The sequence below is a fragment of the Podarcis filfolensis genome, assembly GCF_964270895.1.
Source record: "Podarcis filfolensis genome assembly, chromosome: 1".
NCBI classification, from domain to species: domain Eukaryota; kingdom Metazoa; phylum Chordata; class Lepidosauria; order Squamata; family Lacertidae; genus Podarcis; species Podarcis filfolensis.
In genome coordinates this window covers 1,643,423-1,655,715 of record NC_139604.1, presented here as the reverse complement: position 1 = coordinate 1,655,715, position 12,293 = coordinate 1,643,423, and the positions used below count along the sequence as shown (strand labels likewise).

At 43.1% G+C, this 12,293-nt stretch overlaps 1 protein-coding gene across 5 annotated transcripts in view; it reads left to right on the top strand.

The window, feature by feature from the left end:
- The window catches only part of ERBB4 (erb-b2 receptor tyrosine kinase 4), a 799,874-nt gene that overhangs the window by 607,619 nt on the left and 179,962 nt on the right, over nucleotides 1-12,293 (top strand). For all 5 annotated transcript variants that reach the window (XM_083626464.1, XM_083626462.1, XM_083626465.1 and 2 more), the window contains 3 exons: nucleotides 313-386; nucleotides 1,446-1,536; nucleotides 4,841-5,040. In XM_083626464.1, coding sequence (XP_083482590.1) covers nucleotides 313-386; nucleotides 1,446-1,536; nucleotides 4,841-5,040 — 365 coding nt within the window. The remainder of the gene's footprint in view (nucleotides 1-312; nucleotides 387-1,445; nucleotides 1,537-4,840; nucleotides 5,041-12,293) is intronic.

Below are 12,293 nucleotides of genomic sequence, written 5' to 3'. Positions count from 1 at the left end.
TCCACCATACATGAAAAAGTCTGGAGAAGGAATTGGATAGGCCAATGACCAGATCATTTGGCCAAATAACAACCAGAAAATGTGTACATTGAAATGACCTACTATATTAGGGGTTCCTCCAAAATGACAGTCAAGTCACTGTCTCTGTGATCCATCTGTTGGGAGCTCTAAGCTCTGTTAGCAGTGCTCTCCTGGGCATCTACTTCAGGAAGAAGAAAGGCAAAGCTAGTTTTCTACTCCCAGGATATGGTGGGAATCCTTCACCATTCTTCCATATTCACATCTTGACAATGTGTCGTTATTCTCTTCCAGGGACCCATATCACACAATAGAAGCAATTGACCCTCAGAATTTAAATGTCTTTCAAACAGTGAGAGAGATAACAGGTAACCTACAATTATGATACTACATCATTTGTGTTTTTTCCATTTTTTAGAAAAGCTACTGCTTACATAAATGAGCTGAAGTAACAGTGTAGCATGAAAAAGAGGTTTGTAGTACAAATTTTACCTCAACCATAAATTTACAAGATGGCAGTGAATATTGTTGTAGTGATTGCTGTAAGTGAAGTGGATTGAATATTTTAAAACAGCATATAAATACAAATTATTATCCTCATCATCAACAACAATGTTATCATTGCCTTTCTCTGTGCTTTTAAGCTGGCTGTGTTGAAAGCTTCCTACTGATCTACTGGTTTATCAAGGCAATGTCCTTAAGACGGTTGTTTCAGTGACAGGGTGCTCTATTTCAGTGCACGTGGTAAAAGGCACAGGATGATGCCCTATCAACTTGTGCTACTAAGGAACTCAGTGCAGCTGTGGGGCCAGCACCCAGACAGGAGTTCAGGAAACTTCTCCATGAAACGCCTTCCTCAGATGGAGCCCAGGGCATGGAGTGGTTGCCTCAGGCGGCAGATGCCAGAGGGCAGGTCACAGTGCCAAGATGTTAGAAGACAGAGCTCTGTGTGTTTTATGGCCTGGTCTGCACTTCCTTAGCAAGGCAGTGGCTGAGGTACACTGTCCAGTTGCCAGGGATGAAGGGAAGGTTCAAATATCAGTTAGTTCACTTTCTATACATGGAACAGGAGGGATGGGCACTATTTGGCCCTTCAGCTCAGAAATCAAAATGGCCTATGAAAGCTTATTAGCCTTCAAAGCAGAGATGGGGAACCTCTGGCCTTCCAGATGTTGCTGAACTACAGGTCCCATCATCCCAGACCATCAACTGATGGGGGTCAGAGTCCAGCAGCATCTGGACAGCCACAGGTTCCTCATCCTGGGTGTGTGTTGTCACACAAGATGCCAAAGAACGTGGTATAAATTCCAAGGCTAGGCAGGCATGGCCTTCCTTCCGCTCTTTTGCATGGTCAGATTTCAAGTCTGTAGTGAAGCTGTGACTGCAGTGAGGACTTTCTGTAATATTTCTGGTTTTATCCTCTTTAGGATTCCTGAATATACAATCATGGCCTGAAAACATGACCGATTTCAGTGTGTTTTCTAACCTAGTTACTATCGGTGGAAGAGCACTATACAGGTGGGCTAAGCTGCTTTGTTTTTCTTAGCATTTTCACTTTTAAAATCAATGTTCACAGACCGAGTTTATTAAATAAATTTATCACAGAGCATGATGTTGGGGGTCTGGATAATATCTTTGTCCCACCTCATACATCAATACCCATAAATACCCATGCACGCCTATCTAAACTGTACATGAGAAGGCCCCCTTGCTAAACTCTTGTGGTACATGTGGACATCAGTGGACACATGGCTCATGGTTTGTCCAGGAGAGCTAAACCAGGACCATGAGTTCAGACACCACACTAAGCAGAACCTTGGCTTAGCTCAGGGCAGGGCAGCGCAACACACGAATGACCAGGAAGGAGCAGAGTAGCTGCAGTCTTCTCTCTGAGAGCCAGCATGCTCACATGTTCTTTCTAAGCCACAGTCTAGCGCAGTATGATGTGTGAACCAGTCTTTTGTTGCTCTGATATGGAATTATTATTTTTTTGTCACAAAAAGTAAAAGGACACAAAAATGCAGAGATCACAGTGGTGTTTGCACAGGCATTACTGAATATGAGATTTGTAATAACTTGTGTGTTCCATTTTTAAGAAACATGTTCTGATATGAAAGCTGATGCACAGGAAAAGTTCCTGTAGGGAGAGAGAGCACCAAAACAGAATGGGCATGAAACAATCTATCTGTGTAATATATACCATGGCCCACAGAGCAAAATGTGGTTAATCAGTCAAGGGGCTCTGTATGTGTTGTAAACAATGGCCAAAGCAGATTATAAATAACAGTGAAACCTTGAGATTTGAATTACAGTCTCGTGCTGGCTTTTGTGGTATTGGTTTTCATCAAGAACAGCTGGAAAATAATTATCTTGGGTTTGTTTTTTTTAAGATATCAAATAAATCTGCAGAGTACTGGTTTCTCATAAACTACTTTAGCTTCACAAACTTTAGACTCCCCACTTCAACAAAGTTATCTCCACTTCACAGTTGAGAATTTTTGCTTGATGCTACGAAAATGACTGGCTGCCAAGAAAATCATCATCTTAAGCAAAGGAGCAGAGAATCTCTTTGGAATTAATAATTTGACTTTCATTTACACACATATGCTATGAATGTGACTCTGGTGGTATAAAGACCTCAAAGACCAAGCAATCTGGCAGAGAGGGAGGGTGCATGTCTCTTAAGATAATGATAGCTCACACACTTGGACATTTTAGAAAGCAAGCAAAAGGGCAAAGGGAAGGTTCATGGAACACACAGACGCCCAAACATCAAAAATGATCGCCCCCTATTCCATCACACCTGAATAAGGTGGCAAGACAGAGAGTGGTTCTGCTTCAGCCCCATGGGGCCTTTCTGCTTAGCATTTGCCTCAACAATGGTCAACAGTGAAGCATTTGTAGTTATATGACTGGTTCACAGTCAGGACATAGTCAGCGCTCCAAGCATCAGTGTTGGTGACCACACACTTGAGGTAGTTGATGCTTTTGTCTTCCTGGGCTCCACCATAACTAGCATTCTCTCCATCGACACAGAGCTAGACAAGTGTATTTGCAAGGCAGCTATGGCAATGGCTTGCCTCTTCATTTTTATTTTTATTTTTAATAATTGAAAATTTTATTAGGATTTTCCACACAACAGCAACACGAAAAATATTGAAAAATAACAATACACAAAACACAAAAACTGACCTTCAAAAAACCCCACCACAAATCCATATCTTACAAGTTAATAATATAAACGCTAAAAAGAAAAACAAATATTGACTTCCACCAATCCCACAGCACCTCCTTTACCTCTCATTGTGTCTTCCTGTTTTCCTGTTTTCCTTATCATCTCTAGTCTAGCATCCCGATATAAATCCCTCTTTCTTATCCTTTCACTTCACAAGGTTATTCCAGACTCAGCCAGATTTCTGTCCTCAAACCTTGGCTTTTAAGGTATTCATTTAGACACTTCCATTCCTTTTTCACTTCACTTTTTGGTTTTTGTCTTATTATATCTTTCAATTTGGCTAATTCTAAATATTCTGAAAGCTTGCCTCTTCAAAAGGGTATGGGAGACTGTGATGCTAACTACCAATACCAAGATGAAGCCCTGCCCAGCTTGCTTGTTGAGCCTGCTGCTTTATGGTAGGGAGACATGGGCAACTTATACCCATCAGGAGCGACACCTCCACACCTTCCACATGTGCTGTGTCAGAAAGATTTTGGGCATCACATGGCAGGATGGAGACTCAAACAAAGATGTGCTCTCCCAAGCCCACATTCCCAGCACGTTCACACTCCTGTCTCAGCAACATCTGTGCTGGCTTGCTCATGTCCGCAGAATAGAAGATGGCAGGATCCCCCAGGACGTGCTCTGAGGAGTGCTGGCTTCAGGCACCAGCCCGTTGGCAGAGAAACTCTGTGTTACAAAGATGTCTGCAAACATGACAGGAAGGCTGGCAATGTTAACCCCGGTATGTGGGAATCCCTTGCAGACGACCACAACAGCTGGAGACAATCAGTCAGGTCATGTATCCACAGCAGTGATCAGAAAAGGAATGACCGCTGGGAAGAGAGCAGAAAGAATAAATGACATGGCGCATCTGCAACAGCGCAGCCAGATGCCTTCATCTGCCCCAGCTGCAACAAAACATGTCTCTCCCATATCGGTCTCTACAGCCACAGCAGTTTGTCTCCATCTCCAAAGGTGCACTCTTTGATTGTCTCCCAAGACAGATGGATGCCAACAACAGTCAGTTTGAGCCTTTTCTCTGTCCCAGTCATATGGGGAAAATATTCATTATGTGCGCTAATAGTGAATGAGTACACTCTGCAGTTGGATCTCATCGTGATTGGAGCAAGGGTTGCAGAGGCCGCTGCAATTCATTTCACAACATGATCACATTCCTATGCATTCCAAGAGCAATTTTTAAAAGCCATTATTAATGCCCAAATGCATTGACCTACTTTCCACTTTGGATAAACAAGTAATCATTGATCATGTTGTTCTCCCCAAAGCTAATATTTAGGTGTTGTGCCTACCTGCCTTGCCTCAAACATCTGGACTGTTCTTTGCTCTGTACCTTTGAGCACCTGTGGCTTTGTGCACTGTGTTAGCACTTGCTCTCTGCTTGTGGCACATTATACTCTGGATGGGTCAAAGCGTGGAGAGTAGGGGCTCAAAGTAGATTACTTTCCCATCTTTTCCATTTCTGGCCCTTTGCTTGCATGCGATAGTTGTATCTAAGCAACAAAGCAAGTTCCCACATTATATGCGTGCCTCTATATATCTCTGTGTGCCTATTTACTATTCTGTTCTTGTTTCCTCCTCCAGTGGCCTTTCTTTGCTTATTCTCAAGCAGCAGGGAATTAGATCTCTACAGTTCCAGTCCCTGAAGCATATCAGTGCTGGCAACATCTACATAACAGACAATAGTAACTTGTGCTACTATCACACCATCAACTGGACCAGTCTCTTCAGCACTCCTAATCAAAAGACTGTGATCCACAGAAATAAGAAGGCTGAAAACTGCAGTAAGTATTATTCTCCTTGCATTTTGAAGAATATGGAAGCTTGTCTACCTGTACAGAAAGAAACAAAGCACCTATTGCTTTGGTAATGACACAGAAGCAATATTTTAATAGAATGAATTAATTTTTCCTCATTAGGAAACTAATTATTTGCTGTTTTATAGAAGAGGGCATAACGTTGAATGATTGCACCAATATTCAGCTTTATTGTATAAGTAAAACTCAGGTTAAAGGCGGCAGTCTGGTTCATTTCAATTTAAGCAAATATACTGGAGAATGTCACAGGAAGCACCCCCTTTCCCAAGCCAGCAATCTTCACGAAGACCCATCACAGGATAACTGCACTTATATAAACGTGCTGCATGTACATTGCCTGCGACACCACAGACATGAATATACGAATGGGCTATGGCTTTCAATATCCTTGAGCCTTTCCCATTGTTCCTCATTGTCCTTGGACTTCACCCTCAACGTACCTTCTAACGTGTCTCTGCAGGTCGGGGCTTATCCACCTCTTTTGCCCTGCTGTTTCCAGGCAGAGGTCTGTGCTTTAATGCTCTGTGTCCAAGCAGTTTTTTTCTTTTTCTGTTCTAGAACTTTGCCTGCAAAAGTCTGCTCTTTAAAGCTGAATCAGAGCAAACGTCAATTTGACTTTGAGCTTTAAAGAGCGGGATTTTGCAGGGAAAGCTCCAGAACAAAAAAGGGGTGCTCAGACCATGCCTTGAAAGAGTGGAGGAAAGGTAAGTGAGCCTAAGCCCTCAGTGTCGCAGCTACGCCCCCTAGAATCCCCAGGGCCCTGTAGGAATTGCTGCTGCCAACCATCACAATTTAGGCCACATGGAGCTCAAATGTGGGTGCTGTTGCCAGCAGTCAGTCACCCCCTCTCCCCATATGGACTTGCCCAGCGTGTGAAGCCAGTGCCACTGGAAGTGGAGCAAAGCACTTACTCGTCCCCAGTCAGTGGCAGGCAGCTACTTTTACTATATCTTCTGCAATGCAGTACCAGCAGTACCACATCAGGTAAGCCCCTCTAAGGGGAGTGGGTGCAGCGCTGCCAAGGTGGCTCATGCTGGCTGCAGTGCCAATGGGCAGCAATGTAGGCATCAGCCCCTGGGGCACTTTAGGTGTGTGTTGGCCTTGCCAGCTGTCTGAATACTGTTAGGTGCTGTCACTGCAGCTGTCACTGCAGCCCCTAAACTGCCACTGGCTTAGTTGTTTTGAAGTCACAGAAGGACTGGGTGTCTTTAGAGGAATTATTTGAGTGTTGGGGGCAGGATTTAAAATTTGAATTTGGATTCATAGATCTTTAATAGCGTTATTCAATTAAACCCCTTCTGCTTTATTTAAAAACACAAGTTTTCTCATTAGGATGGGTCGAATATTCCTGTGCTTTTCACCCATTTTTGCCAGGAGTTATTATGCTGCTAGCAGAGGCTCCAACAGCAAAATGGGCTGTATCTTCTGTTAGATTATCCTCCTTTCTCCTTGTTGGACTTTCCATCTTCTCTTTGATCACTTCACGGACTTCCTGCCTCTTAGCTGCAATGGCCAGGCTGTGATTGCCTTGGTCAAAGGGCTGGGCATTTGGGGGCCAGGCTGAGAATGGACACTACCACGTTTAGAATTTGAATTCCAAGGTCCGTGAACTGGTTTAGGTAGACGGAGTCTCCTCGCATATGGCAGTTCATCGTGGACATCTGATTGACACTATGTTGGATCACATTCATGGAGCATTTTGGAACCCTCCATTAAATATAGAGATACAGTTGCTTCTTACATGAGTGAAAGAGCCACAAATGTTATGATATTTCAAACTACATTTACTAGGTGCCTGCATTCAGATCTTCAAAGGAAAAAAAATGTGACTTGATGAAGATTTCATCTTATTGTTAGTGATTTCAAAGAAGCATCTGCAGTTTGAACAGCCTGAAAAAGGCAGCAGCATATGAAAGTCCTTTCTCAGAAGCCTTTCTTTGAGAGTGTCAACAAGCATATAGATAGAGGTGATCCAGCTGACACAGTGTACCTAGACTTTCAAAAAGCTTTCAACAAAGTACCTCACCAAAGACTCCTGAGAAAGCTTAGCAGTCAAGGAACAAGAGAAGAGGTCCTCTTGTGAATCACAAGTTGGTTAAATTGCAAGAAGCAAAGAGTAGGAATAAGTGGACAGCTCTTCCAATGCAGATGTATAGAAAGTAGAGTCCCCCAAGGATTGGTACTATGATTTTGAACTTCACAAATGATGTAGAGTGAGCAGTGAGGTGGCCACTTTTGCTGGTGATACTAAATTTTTCTGTCAGCAAAAAGAGATTGTGAAGAGCTTCAAAACGACATCTCCAAACTGAGTGGATGGGTGGTAAAATGGCCAATGTAATTAAATGTAAACAAAAGTTGGAGGTTGGAGGATGGATGGCGGCTAACAGATTGAGGTTGAATCCTGACAAGACAGAAGTACTGTTTTGGGGGGACAGGAGGCGGGCAGGTGTGGAGGATTCCCTGGTCCTGAATGGGGTAACTGTGCCCCTGAAGGACCAGGTGCGCAGCCTGGGAGTCATTTTGGACTCACAGCTGTCCATGGAGGCACAGGTCAAATCTGTATCCAGGGCAGCTGTTTACCAGCTCCATCTGGTACGTGGGCTGAGACCCTATCTGCCTGCAGACTATCTCGCCAGAGTGGTGCATGCTCTGGTTATTTCCCTCTTGGACTACTGCAATGCGCTCTACGTGGGGCTACCTTTGAAGGTGACCCGGAAACTACAACTAATCCAGAATGCGGCAGCTAGACTGGTGACTGGGAGCGGCCGCCAAGACCATATAACACCAGTCTTGAAAGACCTACATTGGCTCCCAGTATGTTTCCGAGCACAATTCAAAGTGTTGGTGCTGACCTTTAAAGCCCTAAACAGCCTCGGTCCAGTATATCTGAAGGAGCGTCTCCTCCCCCATTGTTCTGCCCGGACACTGAGGTCCAGCTCCGAGGGCCTTCTGGTGGTTCCCTCACTGCGAGAGGCCAAGTTACAGGGAACCAGGCAGAGGGCCTTCTGGGTATTGGCGCCCGCCCTGTGGAACACCCTCCCATCAGATGTCAAAGCGATAAACAACTACCTGACATTCAGAAGACATCTGAAGGCAGCCCTGTTCAGGGAAGTTTTTAATATTTAATGCTGTATTGTTTTTAACACTTGATTGGAAGCCGCCCAGAGTGGCTGGGGAAACTCAGCCAGATGGGCGGGGCATAAAGAAATTATTATTATTATTATTATTATTATTATTATTATTATCCTTGGGGTTCCCCCCAACTCTACGATTCTATGATTCTGTGGTTAATTGCACTTGCCTACAAACCATTTAAAACTATTAATCTTTAATTTGAAGCACAAATGCTGCAGATTTCTTATTAAAAATCATTGAGAACTAGCATCAATCATGGCCCTTTAATTTATATCTAGACCCTTAAATGAAAGCTGTACCACAGAGCCGTCAGCCTTATATGATGGAAATTCAATCCAGTCCAGAGAGACTAACTTCGAAGATGTTTACAGAGAGAAATGCCCTCCAAACGCATACGCAAACATCTGTAATAACTGATAGTGAAGCTTAAGTTCTTATTTCCACAAATACACACCTGTAACCTCAGGGAGTCCCAGAACCCTTGAGGGGATGAATTTAAGGAATGAGGAGAGATTTCAGGGTGGGGGTGTAGCTATTTGGTTGCCTGAACCTAGATATACAGGGGAAAGAGAAGCCTATAAAGTTGTCTTGAGCTGAGTCAGGTTCTTGGTCTGCTTAGCCTACCACTGTCTGCCTTGGCTGCTGCCATCTTTTTGGGATCTCAGGCACCTCTGAAAAACCAAAAAAACCCTAAAAATCAAATAAGAGGACAAATGAGGACATACACCTGCATAGAAATTGTGTCTCCTGATTTATGTGTGTAGATGGACTTTAGGCATTATTACTGCAACTTACTCAGAAGAACAGTGCATCTCACTATAGAGGGGAAGAGAGTGGCCTCTGTGTGCCCGCTCAGTTGGCAGTCCTGGTGTGCTAACTGTTGATGGGCAACTTCATGGCCTGAACCACTGTTCTCCCTTTTAACAGGTTTTTGTTGGGGTTTTTTTTTTGGTCTTTAAACTGAACATTGACCAAGCAGACCCTTCAATCAGAGGACTCCTTCAAGTAGAGGACTTGCCCCTGGCAGCCCTTTGAATGTTATTTATTTAAAGCATAATTTACATACAGTATTATCCATTATAAAACTGGTCATGTGCCCATCCTGCTCTGGTGTGATTCCACCCACCCCATCCTGAGTTTGCTGCATGAGATACTCTGATTGAAAGTTCCAGAGCGTGAACCTGCAACCTTATGCGTCGGAAGTATATGCTCACTACTGAACTGTGGGTTCTCCTCCCTTACCACCCCCCACAAATCAATTATACTTGCAGAGCTGAGAGAACGGAAGTGACCTGAAACTATGGAGAGAGATTTGTCATCAATATCTTTAACTTTCAATTAGACCTCAGTGTACTTAGATAATGAGGAACGGATAATATCAGAAACCATTACCAGGATCCCCTTATTTTAAAGAAAGAAAACTTGATATTTCTTTCATGACTGCTATTTAGCATTGACTTGGTGCACCATCAAAACACAGAATGGGCACTGTACCTGAGCAGAGGTGTTGCCTATGGATGGTCTCATTGGCTGAAAGTCTAAAGCTAACATTTGGCATTAAGAACTTTTAAAAACTTACCCACAAGCTGCAGAGCAAACTCTTGGTTTTTGCTGGGTCTAGCTTATAGTCTCCGTGCTGTTGAAAATAAAATACACATGGCTTGTTTTTGTGTAGTGAGAGAGATGGTCCCAACTTCAGACAGAATAAGGCAACGGGTCAAGAAAATGTTGCAACTCTTACTCCTCCATTACTGGAAATAATAGACTACTGTGAATAGGGAAGAACTGAATAGTACCTAAGTGCTTTGTAGCACTTTGCCAGTGCTATTTTGCAAAGGTGCAGCTTGTTCATAAACACCTTCAGTCAATTATGTTTACAAACCTTTGTGGCCTAATTGACTTTATTCCTACTTGTTTAATTTACTGTGTAATATTGTTGTGGAACTTTCCTTTAATAAAAGAGAGTGACAAGCCAAGATTTTTAATGAAAGTTTATTCTCATGTTTATGTCCTTTATATATGTAGAGGGACTTCTTTTGTCTTTGTTGGGGAAAGTTCATTACCTTGTCAAATTTCCAGGAGGAGCTTTAAAAATGCTTTAGAAAAGGAAGCAAGACAGTTTTGGAGTTTCTCCAGGTAATATAATGCCCAAAGCAATTGCCTAATTTGCCTTTAACTTGATCTGACCCTAGGTGTTCATGAGAATAATTATAATAAATAATTATGTCATTTGTAATTTACATAGTATGGTCTGGGTGATATCGTATCTCAAAGCTGCTTATTTCTCTCTGGGTCCCATGAATTCTTCATTGCCTTGGACTATATCGTAGTTGTCAACTGAATCACAGCTGAAGTACTTTTGCAAAAACTGGCTTTGGAGCATGAGGATGATGATGAAACAAGCCATTGTCCATCTAGCTCAGTATTGTCTTCACTGACTGGCAGTAGCTCTTGAGGGTATCAGACAAGCAGCAGCCAGAGTACCCCCCCCCACCCTTGTTTTGCCCTCAGGAATGTGGATTGGCCTTGTCAAGGGGGCTGGCCAGGTCAGTCAGAGTGGTGTGTGAGAGCAGGAAGCAGTCTGGGCAGCTGAGAGACAGAGGCTGTGGGAGAAGCAATGCAGTGAACCCCTACATCTTATGCTCAGGTTGTATATATGCGTAAAAAACCATATAGCATAAAGACACCACATTCTAAAAGAACTTAGGCCTGTCCTTCTATTTATGCTCCCATGCACCCTTGTGGTCCTCTTTTGGTGTCTACCTTTCAATCACTTTCTCCCTCGGGAGAGGTGGGTGTTAAGGTTGGAGTTAAGGCCGGAAGAACATGCTACAAAAGGAGTGGAGGTGATGGTTGTTTCAACTTTAGAATAGGGAAGATGGACCCTTTGGGAAAGATCACTCCCACCCCTTTGCTTCTCTCTTATCCCATATTGATACTAGATTCCTCCTGGAAATGTTGAGGAGGCTGAAATCTGGACAGATCAAGACAGATCCTGAGATCTGAGATCCTGAGATCAGGCATAAGTGTTGTTTTTCTGAAACACAATAAGAACATTTTCTTATTGCTATTAGGCAAGGTATAGCTCAAATGGGGCATTTGGATAAAACATAGCCGGTGCTGAAGACTGCAGCTGTATGATGAAAGAGGAGAGTGAAGCAGAGAGTTGAGGAAGGAACAGCTATATGAAAGTAATAATATGCTTAAGTGCCTAGTACACTAGGATGACAGATATTCGGTATATTTGTTAATGAGGCACAGCCAGCCATTCATTCTGGTGCCAGGAATACAGAGTAAACACTTCTCACCGTGTAAGATTCCATGATATTCTGCAGAATAAGTAGAACCACAGAGAACACAAGAAGGAAAGGGGCAGGGACTTTCTGCAACAAATCTTTTGGGACTGCAACCCATCAGTTTAAGTCAGGCAGTTAGAGTCCCCCCACTCCCACCCCAGCTAAGATAAGATGAAGGAAATGCACATGCTTTTAAATCACATTATGAAGTAAACATTATAAATTAAATGCATATTTTTTGCTGTTATCTTCTCCTCCATCTCCTCCTCTACCAAGATGCTGAATCATAAGGCCCTCATGGGAAGGGTCTGTCTTTTGACTACTCTGCAACATGCCTTGAGCATTGGTGGAACAGCAGCAGCAGCAGCAACAAGCAACAACTACTAGAAGAAAATAAATAAATTTGGAGAGCATTTTCTTGCCTCTTGCATCTGGAATGCTAGGTGTACTCTAGAGCGCAATTCTTCTTTCTAGACTTTACATCTGTAGCATATATGATACCTATGTGTGTTGCTCTCATTTTTACAGATCCTTTTTTTTATTTAATTTTAATTTCAAGTAAATTAGGAAAACCAAACTTACTAGTTGTTGTTTTTCACTTCATTGAGCCCTGACAACCATTTTGGAAATAGCTGTGGCCTGGACTTGTGATTATCTGATGATCTGAGATGGAGGCGAAAACCAGTTGCCCAGAGTGCTGCTTTGTGATATTCTGATGCTGCATCTCAAAGTGTGCTTGGGGCTGTTAAATGTTTGAGGGGGGGGGGGAGTTTGAGCAAGAGCAGTGGG